The sequence below is a fragment of the Homarus americanus genome, unplaced genomic scaffold, assembly GCF_018991925.1.
Source record: "Homarus americanus isolate GMGI-L3 unplaced genomic scaffold, GMGI_Hamer_2.0 scaffold24277, whole genome shotgun sequence".
Classification (NCBI taxonomy): Eukaryota; Metazoa; Arthropoda; class Malacostraca; order Decapoda; family Nephropidae; genus Homarus; species Homarus americanus.
In genome coordinates, this window is record NW_024750697.1 from 579,621 (window position 1) to 598,374 (window position 18,754).

At 40.9% G+C, this 18,754-nt stretch overlaps 1 protein-coding gene across 14 annotated transcripts in view; it reads right to left on the reverse strand.

Annotated features, from left to right (window-relative positions):
- Window positions 1-18,754, reverse strand: part of LOC121854140 (sodium channel protein para-like) — a 168,912-nt gene that overhangs the window by 92,789 nt on the left and 57,369 nt on the right. For all 14 annotated transcript variants that reach the window (XM_042348544.1, XM_042348543.1, XM_042348542.1 and 11 more), the window contains one exon: window positions 2,974-3,031. In XM_042348544.1, the coding sequence (XP_042204478.1) occupies window positions 2,974-3,031 (58 nt within the window). Of the gene's footprint in view, window positions 1-2,973; window positions 3,032-18,754 lie in introns of those variants that run through there.

An 18,754-nucleotide genomic window follows, 5' to 3' on the forward strand; every position in this document is an offset into this window, starting at 1 on the left:
GATGAAATATTTGCTCGACGAATCACAGAAAATTACGACAGGGTTTTAAGATCCTGAAGTATGAGAGAATTTGCAACAAGATGGTTATTTGGAATCACTTGTAAATATTTAGATTATCGACTAATTCATTGGCAACTACCGACAGCAGCGTCTATTATATAATGAGGGTTAATTAAGAAAAATTTTTTACAATAGGAAATATAACATTAATACAGTCAGCACTATCTTTTAATGACATTATATTACAAGAAATATTTTGTGGGTTTCATCTTTTAAAGCTTCGGATGAATTCCCACTGTGCGACCATGTTGTGTGGGGTGAGGATTACATACTGTACTGTATGTCTTTCTGCAGGAAGTACTGAACCTAACCTCCTACACCAGAAACTGAATTCGGTAAGTGAAGATGCATCTCTTATATAGCAAAGAAACTGTTTATTTAGCTCTCATTGTGTGTGTGTGTGTGTGTGTGTGTGTGTGTGTGTGTGTGTGTGTGTGTCACGATAAAGAGGGATAATTGAGAAATAACAATATTTTTCCGCGTATTTCTTTTCTTTCGTAACTTTAATTTGTATGTAGAGATGAACAGCATACTTTCTAACCTGCCTAACGTGACCTAACATGATATAATCCGACCTAAATTAGGTATATTGTATAGCTCAAGTGTTATGATAGTAAATGACTTTTTAAGTGAAAGACAAAATTAGTTTATATAAATTTCCTGTTTGACCAAAAAGCGTCAGTTACGTTTTAAGGCTTAATCAGAAGATCTCTATGGTGGACCCTGATGCCATATGTGACCAAGTCCCAGGTTGCTGCTCTGACTTTCTGCCTCATTTACACACATTTGCAGGGTCTCAATTGTTTCTCTTACTATTGACAACACAACATACATATATTGGTTCTCACTATTGATTTTTTTTATTTATGGCTCTTTATTATTATTATTATTATTATTATTATTATTATTATTATTATTATTATTATTATTATTATTATTATTATTATTATTATTATTATTATTATTATTATTATTATTATTATATTTTCACCCCCAGGCCCTGATGTGGGTAATTGACCTGGGCCAGGGTGGGCAAACCCTAACCTAACCTAAGTTAAGCTTAACCTTACCTTTTATTCTTAGGTATAATTTTGCTATAATATGATAGTAGACGATGCCTTAAATGAATCAGGGCAAATTTGACCAGAAAATTAATTAATTTCCATTGAGTTACAGGAATAAAAACAAAGTTTCCCTATTGGGCAAAAATTTTAATTGTTTTTTTTAAGGCTTAATCGGAGATGTTTGATGTATTGAATATGTCTAATAAATTTTGAAGAATCAGATATAATTTTAGTGGCTGAGAAGGTCAATCCTGAATTTTTGCCTCCAGTTTGGTTTGCTTTCTGCTGTTTTATGAGTTGTGGTTAAGTAAGCTGGTGGTGGTGTGTGTTGAGGAGTTTACAACATCCTTCTTGACAGGTAAATTCATAAATGACAATGGCGTCATTAAGAATTTTTACTACAGTAGTTTTGTTTATCATGATGAGATTTCCCACATTTTTGTTCTTACAATGTTCTTTTGTCATCTTGTACACAGACTACCAAGAACATACGCCAAGCCAAACTAGCAATATTCTGTAATAACATGAAATACAAGGATCTCGTCACGACAAACAAAAGCTATCGCAATATAACCCAACTCCGGAGTACCAACATATTCCTAATTGTTCATGTCTAGAAGATTGTAAGTTCCCTAACAATATTAAACACATAGGGAGTAACACCGCTTTATTTTCACGTCACAATCCATGCTCTTAAGAGATACCCAACTAACACCTGAGGCAGCAGCTACAGCATATCGACCTAACTGTAATAAATGGTTCAAGTCTATAAAACGATCATAAATATGTCCCAAACACACGACACCTTCAAGGCACAAAAAATATAAAACTACTTTACTGTACATGAAACCGGCCAATGGAAGCAAGAATTCCTCCTCCTTCAACGAGCATTAAAGTCAAAGGTATTTTCAAGGCATTAGCTATGACAGTCCGAAAAAGCCTTAAAACGAAGCGGGCTGATTGTGATATGAGATCGATTAAATTATTTAACGTTATGACTTCTTGGATATTAGAGCATATAAGGTAAGATTGACTAATATTTAAGATATCTTTCTCACTGCTAAAACATCTAAATTTTACCTCTGTCAGGTTAAGTATAATTAGTTCGATAGAGTTAGTGCTAATATCATACTTTATTATCTCGTCTCATATTTATCTACATTATATTCTCTGTATATTGTCCAACTCAAAAGAATTTGTTGGAATTTAACATTATGTCTCAATTACCCCAAGAAGGTGTGTATAGATATATATATATACATACTGTACATTGTGTTTCTTTTATGCAAACGTTCTCTGTTGGTCTGTCTTTCTCTCTCACATTCTTTAACACTAACTCATTTGAGAAAATTTGGAGATCAGTATCACAATAAATGAAATTAACAATGCATAGGCATTAACAGTACTTGCTAATATGTTGAGCAAGCGAAGTAACTGGCCGGCGAACTGATCAAGATCCTTGAGACTAAGGTGGTACCGGATGGCCAAGATGATTTAATGATTTATTTTTCTGAGGACACATATTAAAGCAAATTAACCAAAGGGGTGAGAGCAACTACGATCTCTAAGGTACTGCTTCATTAAGGTTTTCTTCCTATTTTAAACTGAGAGAAAATTGGCCTTACTGGAGCGAGATAATTGAAATCGTAGTCACTGGCATCAGGTGTACAGACAATATGCAAAAAAATGCTGTATCCAGTGCGTCAACACAGGTAGCAGGTTAAACCAAATCATAAGCAAAAATATGATGATCGGTGCATCAAAAGAAACAGCATGTAGACAAAAGTGGCTCAGGTAAATTTTAGCCAAAAAAAAAAAAGAAAAAAAAAGAAAAAATCTGAGAGCTTACCCTGCACCACTACTGTTGCCGCATAAGGGCTTATTGCCAGCCTCCAAGTACCAATTGGCTGGAAAAACAGGAGAAGAAAAATCAACCCTTGGTTAGAATTAAGAGCTCAAAAATCTCAAATGGCTTTTTTTTTTTAAGTGTTACGCCTGAAGATTTGGCCATATCAATATGGACAGGGCCAGGGAAACACACTAAATTCCGCTGACACCAACATCGTCCGCCAGCTTCAAAAGGAAAGTTGGGGTTTGGCGGAAAAGTCGATTCAGCGGTTCAAAAATGCATGTATTTATCTGACCTTGGGGAGAGGATAATAAAAGGGTGGCCAGGATCCAAGGAGCATGAGGTGTTCAGAGCATCGAGGCTAAACTGTTAGTCAGGTACGTCATGCTAGGCTGCCCAGGACTACCTAACTACCAGGGCTACTTAACTACCTACACAACGTCAACTACCTACTCTAGCAGTCTGGGCAGCCTTGGAGATCAACAATCGGCGTTAATTTCTATATACCCGGCAAAAATATTGTAGTAATGGATATATACATCTCAAAAATATAATTCTGTGGATGGAACTCTGCTAGGGAGAAGTTAAAATCCATCAAAATTGCTCTAGCTTCATGCAGACAACTGGGAAGCAGAGGCTGGCATGTTTACTGGGTAAACCTGCGTGATGTCGACGTCCCAGGCTGCTCCCCGCCACCACCAACACCGCTCTCCGACAACACCTATAACATGCTGCAAATGTAAGAAAGCAACACCTCTCTTGTCATGTGGGTAAGGTACAGTCCTAGGGACCGTTCACAGTCCAGTTTACAGTCCTAGGGACAATCCACAGTCCAGGTTACAGTCCATAGTCCAGGTTACAGTCTAGTCAAGATCGAGGGAAAAACCACAATTCAGGGAAAAGTCAGAGGGTCTGATCATTGTCTTAGGTACAGTTCTAAATGTTGCCTATCGTCCAGAGAACAGTTCAGAGATCAAGTTACAATACTAGAGTCAGGTTAGAGCCCAATGGATATACCGTTACAGAGCTTAGTCTTACAGACAGTCGTCCCTCCATGGTATAGCTGTAGAGACAGTCGTCCCTCCAAGGTATAGCTGTAGAGACAGTCGTCCCTCCAAGATATAGCTGTAGAGACAGTCGTCCCTCCATGGTATATCTGTAGAGACAGTCGTCCCTCCAAGGTATAGCTGTAGAGACGGACGTCTCTCCAAGGTATAGCTGTAGAGACAGTCGTCCCTCCAAGGTATAGCTGTAGAGACAGTCGTCCCTCCAAGGTATAGCTGTAGAGACAGTCGTCCCTCCAAGGTATAGCTGTAGAGACAGTCGTCTCTCCGAGGTATAGCTGTAGAGACAGTCGTCCCTCCATGATATAGCTGTAGAGACAGTCGTCCATCCAAGGTATAGCTGTAGAGACAGTCGTCGTCCTCCAGTCGGGTATAGCTGTAGAGACAGTCGTCCCTCAAGGTATAGCTGTAGAGACAGTCGTCTCTCCAAGGTATAGCTGTAGTCCCTCCATGGTATAGCTGTAGAGACAGTCGTCCTCCAAGGTGCAACTGTAGAGACAGTCGTCCCTCCAAGTTATCGCTGTAGAGACAGTCGTCCCTCATGGGATAGCTGTAGAGACAGTCGTCTCTCCAAGGTATATGTAGAGACAGTCGTCCTCCGTGGTATAGCTGTAGAGACAGTCGTCCCTCCAAGTTATCGCTGTAGAGACAGTCGTCCTCCATGGGATAGCTGTAGAGACGGTCGTCTCCAAGGTATAGCTGTAGAGACAGTCGTCCTCCATGGTATAACTGCAGAGACAGTCGTCCCTCCATGGTATAGCTGTAGAGACAGTCGTCCTCCAAGTTATCGCTGCAGAGACAGTCGTCCCTCCAAGGTATAGCTGTAGAAACAGTCGTCCTCCAAGGTGCAACTGTAGAGACAGTCGTCCTCAAGTTATCGCTGTAGAGACAGTCGTCCCTCCATGGGATAGCTGTAGAGACAGTCTTCCTCCAAGGCATAGCTGTAGAGACAGTCGTCCCTCCATGGTATAACTGCAGAGACAGTCGTCCTCCCTGTAGAGACAGTCGTCTCCAAAGGATAGCTGTAGAGACAGTCGTCCTCCAAGGTATAGCTGTAGAGACAGTCGTCCCTCCATGGTATAACTGCAGAGACAGTCGTCCCTCCATGGTATAGCTGTAGAGACAGTCGTCCCTCCAAGGTATAGCTGTAGAGACAGTCGTCCCTCCATGGTATAACTGCAGAGACAGTCGTCCCTCCATGGTATAGCTGTAGAGACAGTCGTCCCTCCATGGTATAGCTGTAGAGACAGTCGTCCCTCCAAGTTATCGCTGTAGAGACAGTCGTCCCTCCATGGGATAGTTGTAGAGACGGTCGTCTCTCCAAGGTATAGCTGTAGCGACAGTCGTCCCTCCAAGGTATAGCTGTAGAGACAGTCGTCCCTCCAAGTTATCGCTGTAGAGACAGTCGTCCCTCCATGGGATAGCTGTAGAGACAGTCGTCCCTCCAAGGCATAGCTGTAGAGACAGTCGTCCTTCCAAGGTATAGCCAGAGACAGTCGTCCCTCCAAGGTATAGCTGTAGAGACAGTCGTCCCTCCAAGGTATAGCTGAGACAGTCGTCCCTCCAGGTATAGCTGTAGAGACAGTCGTCCTCGTATAGCTGTAGAGACAGTCGTCCTCAAGGCATAGCTGTAGAGACAGTCGTCCTCAAGGTATAGCTGGAGAGACAGTCGTCCCTCCAAGGTATAGCTGTGAGACAGTCGTCCCTCCAAGGTATAGCTGTAGAGACAGTCGTCCCTCCAAGGTATAGCTGTAGAGACACAGTAGAGACAGTCGTCCCTCCATGGTATAGCTGTAGAGACAGTCGTCCCTCCAAGGTATAGCTGTAGAGACAGTCGTCCCTCCAAGGTATAGCTGTAGAGACAGTCGTCCCTCCAAGGTATAGCTGTAGAGACAGTCGTCCCTCCAAGGTATAGCTGTACAGACAGTCGTCCCTCCAAGGTATAGCTGTACAGACAGTCGTCCCTCCAAGGTATAGCTGTAGAGACAGTCGTCCCTCCAAGGTATAGCTGTAGAGACAGTCCATCTTCCATGGTGTGGCCTTGTCTTTATAACAGATCATTACCCAGGATACAGTCTTGACCAGGTTCAGTGTTCGCTTATATCGGCGACCTACAGTCCACGGTAATCTAACCTTCAGAGTCCATTTCTAGTACAAGGTCAAACACCATGGTATAGTCTCTGTACGTGTGGACTGTCCAGTGATGTTCTTGAGATAGTTAATTCTTTAGTCAGCGATCTTAGGGATAGTCCGCCGTACAATGCTCGACCATTGAGGAGTTACAAACAGTACACAACTATAGTCCAAAGCACAGTGTCAGGTACTGTGCACACTGTTAAATACAGTACAGTGTCATGTACTGGGCACAGTGTCAGGTAAAGTACAGTGTCAGGTACAGTATAGTGTCAGGTAAAGTGCAATGTCAGTTAGAGTACTGTGTCAGGTACAGTACAGTGTCAGGTACAGTACAGCGTCAGGTACAATACAGTGTCAGGTACAGTGCTCAGTGTCAGGTACAGTATACAGTGTCAAGTACAGTGCAGTGTCAGATATTGCAGTGTCGGTACAGTGCACAATGTCAGGTATAGTGCACAGAGTCGAGTACAGTGCAGTGTAGGGTACAGTGCACAATATAGGGGACAGTGCACAGTGTCAGGTACATTGCTCAGTGCCAGTTACTTTATACAGTGTCAGGTGCAGTGCATTGTCAGATAGAGCAGTGTCGGGTACAGTGCACAGTGTCAGGTATAGTGCACAGAGTCGAGTACAGTGCAGTGTAGGGTACAGTGCACAATATAGGGTACAGTGCACAGTGTCAGGTACATTGCTCAGTGCCAGTTACTTTATACAGTGTCAGGTGCAGTGCATTGTCAGATAGAGCAGTGTCGGGTACAGTGCACAGTGTCAGGTACAGTACAGTGTCAGGTACAGTAAACAGTGGCATGTACAATGCAGTGTCAGGTACAGTACAGTGTCAGGTACAGTACAGTGTTAAGTACAGTACAGTGTTAAGTAGAGTACAGTGTCAGGTACAGTACAGTGTCAGGTACAGTACAGTGTTAAGTACAGTACAGTCTCAGGTACAGTACACAGTGTCATGCACAATACAGTGTCAGGTACAGTACAGTGTCAGGTACAGTACAGTGTTAAGTACAGTACAGTATTAAGTAGAGTACAGTACAGTACAGTGTTAAGTACAGTACAGTGTCAGGTACAGTACACAGTGTCATGCACAATACAGTGTCAGGTACAGTACAGTGTCAGGTACAGTACAGTGTTAAGTACAGTACAGTGTTAAGTAGAGTACAGTGTCAGGTACAGTACAGTGTCAGGTACAGTACAGTGTTAAGTACAGTACAGTGTCAGGTACAGTACACAGTGTCATGCACAATACAGTGTCAGGTACAGTAGTGTCAGGTGTCAGTGTACAGTACAGTGTCAGGTACAGTACAGTGTAAGTACAGTCAGGTACAGTACACAGTGTCATTACAGTGTCAGGTACAGTACACAGTGGCATGTACAGTGTCAGGGTGTACAGTGTGGTACAGTACAGTGTCAGGTACAGTACAATGTCAGGTACAGTACAGTGTCAGGTACAGTACAGTGTCAGGTACTGTACAGTGTCAGATACAGTACAGTGTCAGATACAGTACAGTGTCAATTACAGTGCAATGTCAGGTACAGTACAGTGCAATGTCAGGTACAGTAGAGTGTCAGGTACAGTAGAGTGACAGGTACAGTAGTGTCAGGTACAGTATGGTGTCAGGTACAGTACAGTGTCAGATACAGTACAGTGTCAGGTACATTGCAGTGTCAAGTACAGTGCATTGTCAGGTACAGTAGAGTGTCAGGTACAGTAGAGTGTCAGGTACATTAGTGTCAGGTACAGTATAGTGTCAGGTACAGCACAGTGTCAGGTACAGTGCAGTGTCATGTGCAGTACAGTGTCAGGTACAGTATAGTGGTAAATACAGTACAGTGTCTCTTACAGTAAGGTGACAGGTTCGGTACAGTGCCAGATACAGTACGGTGTCAGGTGCAGTACAGTATGAGGTAGAGAACAGTGTCAGATACAGTACAGTATCAGGCACAGTACATGGTCAGATAAAGTACAGGATCAAGTACAGTACAGTGCAGGTACAGTACAGTGTCAGGTACAGTACAGTGTCAGGTACAGTACAGTATCAGGTACAATACAGGGTTAGGTACGGTGCAGTGTCAGGTACAGTTCAGTGTCAGGTACAGTACAGTACAGGTACAGTACAGTACAGGTACAGTACAGTACAGGTGCAGTATAGTGACAGGTAGAATAAATAGTGTCAGGGAGAGTGCAGTGTTTGTTACGTACAGCACAACATAAGGAGCAGTACAGTGTGAAGTACAAAACACATTGTCAGGTACAGTACAGTACAGGTACAGTACAGTACAGGTACAGTATAGTGTCAGGTACAGTACAAAGTGCTAGGTACAGTACTCTATCGGGACCAGTACTGTGTCAAGTGTAGTACAGTGTGAGGTACAACACACAGTGTCAGGAACAGTACAGAGTCCCTGTACAGTACATGGTGTCAGGTAGAGTACAGTGCAGGTACAGTGCAGTGCAGGTACAGTACAGTGCCAGGTACAGTACAGTGTCAGGTACAGTACAGTGTCAGGTCCACAAGGGTCAGGAACAGCACAGAGTCAGGTGCAGTACAGTGGCAGGAACAATACTGTGGCAGGTACAGTACAGAGTCAGGTAGAGAAAAGTCAGGTACAGTACAGTGTCAGGTGCAGTACAGTGTCAGGAACAGTACAGAGTCAGGTACAATGCAGTGTCAGGTAGAGTACAGTGTCAGGTAGAGTACAGTGTCAGGTAGAGTACAGTGCCAGATACAGTTTAGTGTCAGGTATAGTACAGTGTCAGGTACAGTAGTGTCAGGTACAGTACAATGTCAGGTACAGTACAGTGCGAGGTAGAGTACAGTGTCAGGCACAGTACAATGTTAGGTACAGTGCAGTGGCAGGTACAGTACAGTATCAGGTACAGTACAGTGTCAGGTCCAGTACACAGTGGCATGTACAATAAGGTGTCAGGTAGAATGCAGTGTCAGGTACAGTGCAGTGCCAGGTACAGTACCGTGTCAGGTACAGTACCGTGAAAGCTACAGTACAGTGTCAGGTACAGTACCGTGGCAGGTACAGTACAGTGTCAGGTACAGTGCAGTGCCAGGTACAGTAGTGTCAGGTACAGTACAGTGTCAGGTACAGTACAGTGTTAGGTAGAGTGCATTGTCAGGTACAGTACAATGTCAGGTACAGTCCAATGTCAGGTGCAGTACAGTGTCAGGTACAGTATAGTGACAGATACAATACAGTGTCAAGTACAATATACTGTCAGGTACAGTACAGTGTCAGGTACAGTACAGTGGCAGGTACAGTACAGTGGCAGATACAGTAGAGTGTCAGGTACAGTACAGTGACAGGTACAGTACGGTGTCAGGTACAATACAGTGTCAGGTACAGTACAGTGTGAGGTACAGTGCAGTGTCAGGTACACTACAGTGACAGGTACAGTACAGTGGCAGATACAGTATAGTGTCCGGTACAGTACAGTGACAGGTGCAGTACAGTGTCAGGTACAGTACAATGACAGGTACAGTACAGTGGCAGATAAAGTACAGTGACTGGTATCGCACCGTGTCAGGTACAGTACAGTGACAGGTACAGCACCGTGTCAGGTACAGTACAGTATCAGGTACACTACAGTGTCAGGTACAGTACAGTGACAGGTACATCATATTCGGGGGTACATATAATAACGGAGGAACAACGCTGGAAACATTACAGTTAAGGTAAATTACAGAACCCGGACATAAACGTTGTGTACATTACAGTCAAGTTCCAGTATATAGGTGGTTACAAAACACAATGTATTTTACAGTATCGTTAGAGTACAATACAGAGCCGGGGTACAAGAGTCTCTTACAGTATAAGCAGGGTAAAGTACATAGCCTGTATATAGTCTTTACTGTTTGGTACGTTCCACTATCTTAGTAAAGTACACAGCATTAAGTTACAGTGTACAATAAATGTATAGTATTTCGCACACTTATAATACGTAAACAATCAAATTACAGTATACAGTGTAGGGTACAGCATAGAGCAGGAAATAGGATTAAACCAAGGCAGAATACATAGTTTGGATACATTACAATTTAAGGTACAATATAAAACCAGGGTACAGTTTACTGTTAGAGTACTCAGCTCGGGTACAATAGACATATATGGTATAGTATGGAATCAGGGTACAGTACACAGAAGGATGCAGTAAACATTCACGTCATAGCCTGAATACACTACAAAGAACAGCTACAGTTAAAATGCAGATTACAGCTAGATACAGAAAGAAATTTGGTATACCCGGAGTACATATCACACTTACAAGTTCTGCTTCAAGGTAATTTAGATATTAGACTTTGCACAGTCGCCACAGAGGAGAAACACAAGTAAGAGTGGTTATGGGGGACTCCTGTCATATTCATAAAGGTTAAAGAAGAGTTATTATCGTAAGGCTACATTATTAACGCTATTTTTGTGTAGTTTGACAATTTTTTTGTGTTAATACACTTTTAAGGAAAACGCCCGCTTATACATACCTAATCTTTACGCCCATCCATGGTGACCTTTAAGTGGTTAACTAGGCTGTGTGATTCCATAGGGCCTATCCTATTTGTTTTGAGAATGGTTAGGGAAGGGAAGAACCCAAGAACCTGCCTGGGACAATTTATAGCTCTCCATAACTGGACTAACCATCACATGGACTAGGGAAGGATTTCAGGGACTACCTTGACTGTGCCCACCAGACGGTGACACTTTTTAATTGGGTAGATTTCCCCTCGTCCAGGGTACCGTGGGTGGCCGTGGGCTGGCGTACTTGTGTATATGGGCTGGCGTAAGTGGGCGTATCGATGGGCACTTTATCACCCCCCCCAAGAATCTGGTTTTCACTGTTTTTATTCAAAGCCGGCGGATAACGTAAACTGGAAAAGATAGCTGGATTTTTTTTTACAGGTTTCATAACCACAAGTTACAAAATAAACTTCCTCTTACTTCTGCTGAATTACTTATTCTCAGAGACTGAGGAAGTAACGTGTAATATTATGTTATACTGTACTTCTGAAGTACATTTGCACGTGTTTATAAGAGGAGTCACGTCAGAGCTTCCATCTTATAATTACACAGATCTTCATCCTTCACTGGTATTCAGTTATATTATGTTTATATTTTCATTAGTCAGTAGCTGTTAGGGTGAGCCAGATAGAAGAGTTAACTACAAAGGAATATTACTTCGCTAATTGACAGTCAGAGGTTTATGCCTCATACAGATAGTGTATTATCACGCAAATAAATATAAAACACGGAATCGGTCTTTCAAAATTAATTTTACAAAATGACAAGAAAAATCGCCAAACATTTTGTTCTAATCCAGTGAGTCACTAGAGGACGGCTACCACCCACACAGTGAGTCACTAGAGGACGGCTACCATCCACAGTATGTCCTACAAATATAACACGTCTTACAAATTTCAACTCCTTTTATACTCTTACCTAACATAAGAACATCTATTAAATTACTGTTAATTACTTATAGAATCCGATTCAGGATTTCACAAAAAGTACCTAATTCTAATAAGAGGCGTCATGGCACACACCGGTGAGAGTACTCGTGCCCAGATCAGTGGCATGTCGCTGGTGTGGTGGTCTCTGCTTAGTGACCGTCCAGCTGTCAATGTGGCTGTATGCCTATGGTGAATTATTAACTTAGTAGTTTTAAAATGCATTACATTTCTTAATTAGGATATAGAGTTATGTCATATTCAGAAGTTAAAAAACAAATTGAACTCGAACCTTACTGAAGCAACTTTAAGCATCTTGTTAATAGCTTTTAAATAAAATACAAACTACTGGGGCCTCGTGGTACAGAAACAAGATTTACCGGGGGCTTATTCATCGAAACAGTTTTTACGCCCAAATACCACAGTTACGTTTTTATCCGTTTATGGAAAAGTAACAATAACAATAAAGGAAGAAAAACGAGATTATAATTGACCTTTGCGTAAAAAGTTCTTATAACAGATCACTAGGTGCACTAGATTCCCCACGACTTACCAAAACTAGATTATTTTTTTTTAGTGTGATGTTCCGTGTTGAAGGCTGTAGTACTAGGACCCCCCCCTACCTGTTTGCATCACTATACTGTATAAAACCTATACTTATCAGCCGATGTACAGGTCACAAACAGGTGCAATTGGTAAAGTATATAAACACTTTAACAGGGTACAGTAAGTAATCAAGGGTAGAGTACAATGTATATAACCAGGATATAGTACACAACCAGGATATAGTACACAACCAGAATACAGTACACAACTAGGATATACTACACAACCAGGATGTAGTACACAACCAGAATACAGTACACTGCTACAATACAGTACATAACCAGGATATAGTACACAACCAGGATATAGTAAGAAGCTAGGTGATAGTATTTGGATACGATATACTACAGTGGTAAAATTAACTACCAGATTACAGTGGATAAATGGGATACAGTACAAAATTCAAGGTAAAGTACATAATCGAGGCATAGTACACAGATAATACAGTTGGTATAATAATTCTACAGGTTTATTACAGTAAAGGGATAGGATACAGCATGTACTGTAGTTGTGGTAAATACAAAATCAAGTTAATGTATAATCAGTAAGACAATGAAGATTACAGATAGGATTCATTGTATTACAAAACGCTACTAGGGATGGGTACAGAATGAGGGTACAGCTAGTGCAGCTCTAACGGTACAGTTATATGGAAAGCCATGATTACAAAGAAATATAAGTGAACAGCCTTCCCAGTTTTAGCACAGCCAGTCACTCAGTTAGTGTCAGTCACCTGGGGTCTGAAATAAACAGTCATCCCACCATTTGTAAAGTCAGTCAGTGTCAGTCTCCTGGGGTCTGAAATAAACAGCCATCCCACCATTTGTAAAGTCAGTCAGTGTCAGTCACCTGGGGTCTGAAATAAACAGTCATCCCACCATTTGTAAAGTTAGTCCGTGTCAGTCTCTTAGGATGTACAGTATAATGGACAATTATTCTGCCTTTATCACGGTACACAAACACTGTACGTCTTCTGGACTCCATACAGCCACCCACTTATATTTGTCGTCTTCCCCAGTCACCAGTAGTCTTTAAATACACATCCATTGTCCCTCGATCCTACACTGTGAGGTCATATATAGGCTCGGGTGTGCTAAGGACGGCCCGAGATATGGAAAAGTCCCCAGCGGGTAAAGAAAACAATCAAGCATCGAACAGATTCCAGGAAAGAAACATTGAACACTTAATGTAAAGATACTGAACTATTTACTTAAAATCGGGGTAATCACCAAATAACGATAACTTCACGTATTGATTTCCTTTGTAAACTTCTGAATGGCCATAGACGATCATATACATCAGCATAATAAATAAAAATGATAGTTTAATAGAAAACTTAACCTAACGTTGCATTCTTTATGTATAGTTTGGCTATCTGATAATAGTAATGACATTTTATATAAAACAGAATAAATTTTACCATATACGAATTGATTTTCATTATGTTGTGGCAATAAAAACCAAAATTTGTCTCTATTTGGCCAAAAGCATCAGTTGTTTTTTAAAGCTTAACTGTGATACATTTTACAGTTTCATTTACGAGTATGACGGCATTTACCATCATATGAATGCTAAATTATGCCTACAGTAGCTATTCATTTACAGGTAAACCTCTATTTATATCCCAATCTACGATATACCAATCTACGATAATTCGCATTAACAATGTTGACATATTACGACCACTTCCCTATTTGCAATGTTAACAAACTCGCATTAACGACATGCCAAATCGGCTGAGGCGTGAACTACCCAAACGCCGCCATATGGCCATCCGGTGAACTTACAATCCAGTTATTGTTTCTTCTTAGTTACAAGTGTGTAAGAAATGGAGCTCAATGTTTATTGGTAAAAAATCTAACAGTGAAAGGACATCACTAAAGTTCACATTGTACTCTGTTTAGTGATTGTGACGTTCTTTCACTCTGACAATCAAGTGCTTTTTTCTCTGATCCTCCACCCCGATAAAGGGTGACCTGAAAATTGCATCAAGAAGTCAGTATAATATGAGACCACTAATCCTCCCTCCATCTTCACCGCAAATGTAAGAGTTATATATACAATGGGTGGACCTGACATTGCATTAGGTCAGGTCAGTAACATTAGACCCACTTATCCCCTGCCACACCTCCATCACAAGTGTTAAAAGATGTAAAAAAAACAAAAACATTATAGTTATGTGAAGTATATGTATTTTGATGATTTGCTTGATCGTATATGGCCATTGAAAAATTTCCCAGAATAATAGATTCATAAAAGTTATCGCTATTACGAAATTATCCCTATCTACTGTAACACACACACACACACACGCACACATCACCCGTCAAGACCAGTGATGGGTGCAGATTGTGTGTAGTCAGAGGCTCCACCATCAACTAAGCACATGACCGGCCGCCTTTAGCCACTATAAATACTACGAGATCTAAAACTAATGTGTTTGTTTGCTCCATGTTTCTTATTAGTTTTGTGGAGAAGGCTTCTGTCAAACAAGTGACCCGCTCCCCAACTATGTAACTTTTATCATCTCTGTTGTATATCCTCAGCGTTTTGACTGCCATGTTCTCTAAAAAAGCCGTTTATACTGAGCGGGGCAACTGTCATAAATTATCATAAACGTCACACCCTCAACAACCACGAACCCACGTGGTTGTTGAGTTTGTGAAATTCATTGGTCAGTGGGGTCCTCTAACCACTGTGTTGATAGATACAGTGAACAATGTTTTTAGATCTGTACAGTGATAAATCTTGAGTAACTTGCTTAATTACAGGTCACCATTTGTGACCTTTTTCACACATGGAGTGTAAATAAGTAGTAGTATTGGACGATCTGATGAGCATAAACCTCTGGCCTCCCATTAAAAGTCATAATTTGGGGCAAAACATGACTATGTTAATGTGCACTCAAATTAGCTGTTATCTTGCAAAAAATCCAGCAACGCAAGTTATATTTTGCCAATTCAAGTTAGTAACATTTTATAAGAGAAAATCTTAAATTCCCTGTATTGTATAATCCTGAGTCCCTGACCTGCACCACCCCCTCCTCCCAGCCAGCAAAGGAGGGGGGGGGGGGCGGTGATCAAGATTTTACAGGATGAATTTGGTTTAGGCTTAAAGTTTTTCTCTTCTAAAATGTCACAGATTTGACTTCACAGAATATATCTTGCCTTGCTGGGATCCTTGCAAGATAACAACTAATTTGAGTACAAACATCTCATAATTTGCACGAGAAATAAAAATCTAATCCTTTAGCTTAATACATTTGAGTACACTAAAGCAGAGTAATATGTTGCTTGAAATTATGTCTTTTCACAGGGGAAAATCATGGGAAGATAAGTTGACAAGTTCACACAGTTTAGAGTTAAACCAAACAACCGCAACTGCGGAGCTTGGAAACCTGACAACTATGACACATCACTAATATATATATATATATATATATATATATATATATATATATATATATATATATATATATATATATATATATATATATATATATATATATATATATATATATATATAGAAACATATTAAGCGTGTCATATCATTCAGAGTACCGTCGTCATATCTGAGGGTTGGTGACCACAGTCCTCCACTCTAAACGTTCTCGGGCTGTTTTTACTAATCCTCTAAGGTTTCGCATATCTCTGGGGATTCAGTTATCCAGTTTCTAAATTTCTTGCTCCATCCCAGTGTCTGCGTTCTCCTGGCCCTTCTACCTTCAACGTTGTCCATTAATATTTCTGTTAATCTGTTATTATCCCCTCAATAATTATATGACCAAAGTATCGCATTCTTTTTATGTACATATCAAGTGTTTTGAAGTTTTTGCTAACCTTATTTGTTTTCCTGTCAGTGTAACTTATTCTTAACATTCATCTATAGCACCACATTTCAAAGGCCTCTAGCCTCTTTCTGGTGTCAGCTCAAGGTGTCCACGCTTCTGTCCCATACATATATAATCTTTCAGAAGCCTTTTTCTCAAATTGAAGTTAATGTCCCTAGCAAGTCTACGGACTTGGCGCGCCCACATTCAACCACTTTTCATTAGGTCTGTTAGATTAATAAATGCTGTTCCCTGTTGCTTACCATAATTTTCATTTCTAATATTGAAACAACATTACTTTAACCTTTACATTATTAATTCAACTGTCCGCTAAAATATTACACTGTGAAACAGGTGGAGTCAAAAGCTGAGGTAATGATAGTACCAACAGCTCTCCAGACGGCAGAAAGACACAGGGACCTCCAGTGGTAGTTGTTGAGTTGATCCTCTGGCTGTACTGGTAACTCGTTCAACAACATGTACACATACAGTACTTTGCCGCAGCAGGCCACAGATGCTCTACAATAAAGCAACTTAAAAAAGCACCAGGGAGTACCAAACAACACCTCTTATAAGCAGATGCGCTAACAGGATATGGCACCACATCAGTACTTTATAGCCAAGAAAAAGTGAAAGCATTAAAGTTAACACAGGAGGAAACAAATCCACCGTCGCATATGGGTGTATTTCCACGCCCCGCCAGGACCCATGGTGATGTAGCCAGTGCTGGCGAACAGTTTATACTAAAACTGTAAAGAGCTGAAGAGTTTGCCACATCGGACAAATACAGATATGTCATATACAAACGCTTGATGGCAAGAATGTAAACAAACAGTTGTTTAAAGTCTTCCACCTACCAGTGCAGCAGCTCTCAGCAGCATTCATCAGGGCCCAACAACAACTGGGGCGTTGCCTACTTCCCTCTGAGTGGGGATGGCAAATTAAAGAACACAACCTGATTCTCATTGTTATAAGACAACTCGCTGCTCCTCAAAATGGTTTAAACATTGTCAGTTGTGGCTGTCAAGCAGATTACGAGATTATACAGTATGTCGCTGCTCGCAAATATCTACATATATTTTTTTTAAGATATGTGTACTACTGTATGGGGGAAACACGTAGCAACACGGATACTCGTCCTCTGGTCGGTGATGATAACTTTTGACTCAATGAGCATATTATTATTCCTTGTGCCTCAGATTTTTATTGTCTCACAGGCCAGCTGGACCTCCTTCCCTTATCACTCATCCCGTTGTAACCGCCATCTTAATAATGGAATCCTGGCCTACTGTCGCCATGTACAGTACCAAGAAACTATCATATCTAAAGGACAACGTTACATGAAATGTAATTCGTTTAAAATTTCCTGGCTCACACGTCCATCCCACTTGCCGCTGATTGGCTGAGACATAATGGCGGGAGAAGGGAATATTACAAGTCTTCCTAAATTCAACAACATTTCTTCACATTTTGCTATTAATTTCATCGTCAACCGCTCGTCACCATCTCAAAAGTGAGGTGCTTCCCCGCTTGGAGAAATGTCACTCCGTCTGGTCCCCAAGATATAGTAGAGACTGTCAATGGATTAAATATGGCCAAAAGAGGGCCACCAGACGACACCTCAGATACCCAGAGAGATTGGAATACCTACAGTTGCCTACCTTATACTATAGACGGGCAAGGGGTGACTTAATAGAAGTTTGTCAACACCTCAGGGGACATTACTCAGTCTAGTGTTCATACCTAAAGCTGGTTCACAGCTTAAGGTTGAAGAAGCCACAAGTTCAGAAAATTGTCAGGGTAAAGTTTTTCGGAGTGAAAATTGTAAACTCGTGGAACAATCTGCCGGGGTGTTATGACGGCACCGAATGTGTGGCGAAGAAAGGTGGCGAGAGCAGTTCTTCATCTTAATATCTTTTTTAACAATTATAATGAAAATTAAGATAAATTACATCGAATGGCTATGCCAGTAGATAATAACTTACATTTTAAAACATCGGAGAGTCAGAGAACAGATAAACTAGGATAGAGAAAAAGAAGGAGAGAGGAAGTAACGGCCATATGTTTAAAACTTATTTTGGGGCCCCACTTTATTCACCAGTTCATGCTTAAAATACGGCGTGGTTAGTAGCCCTACCTCACAATTAAGGTAACAGTTGGTATGCCTGAAGCGCTGCATGCATGAGCAGTGACGGGCGAAATGGCAGCGCAGGAAGTGGCGTTTCTTAATAACACTGATCAAGGAAAGAAAGGATCTCCTCTTAGTAATTGATTTTAGAGTGATGAACAAAACGCAACAGACATTTGGGAGAATACAAAGTGCAGATATGTCTATGCTTATACATACTTCTACGGTGGATATTAAGGTTTGGTGTTGACAGACCTAACTTAGTCTAATCTTCAAACACCGTAGCGCACCCTGAGAAATCCTAAATTAGATCTTTCATATCATATAACGGAATAACGTATATAAAAGGCATAATATCTCTTTACTTATTAGAATAACTTATTTGCGTTAATAAAGTGAGATTTCATTTGGTATGTTTAGTTCTTATATTCCAAGTAATGTTCAGTATCTACAGTTCATAAGGCCTATAATTGGAAGTGTTGCGGCAGGTTACCAACAAATAGAAATATGGTTGTATGGTTATCGTAAAGAAAGAGGGTCGGAAGTTTAGTTGGCT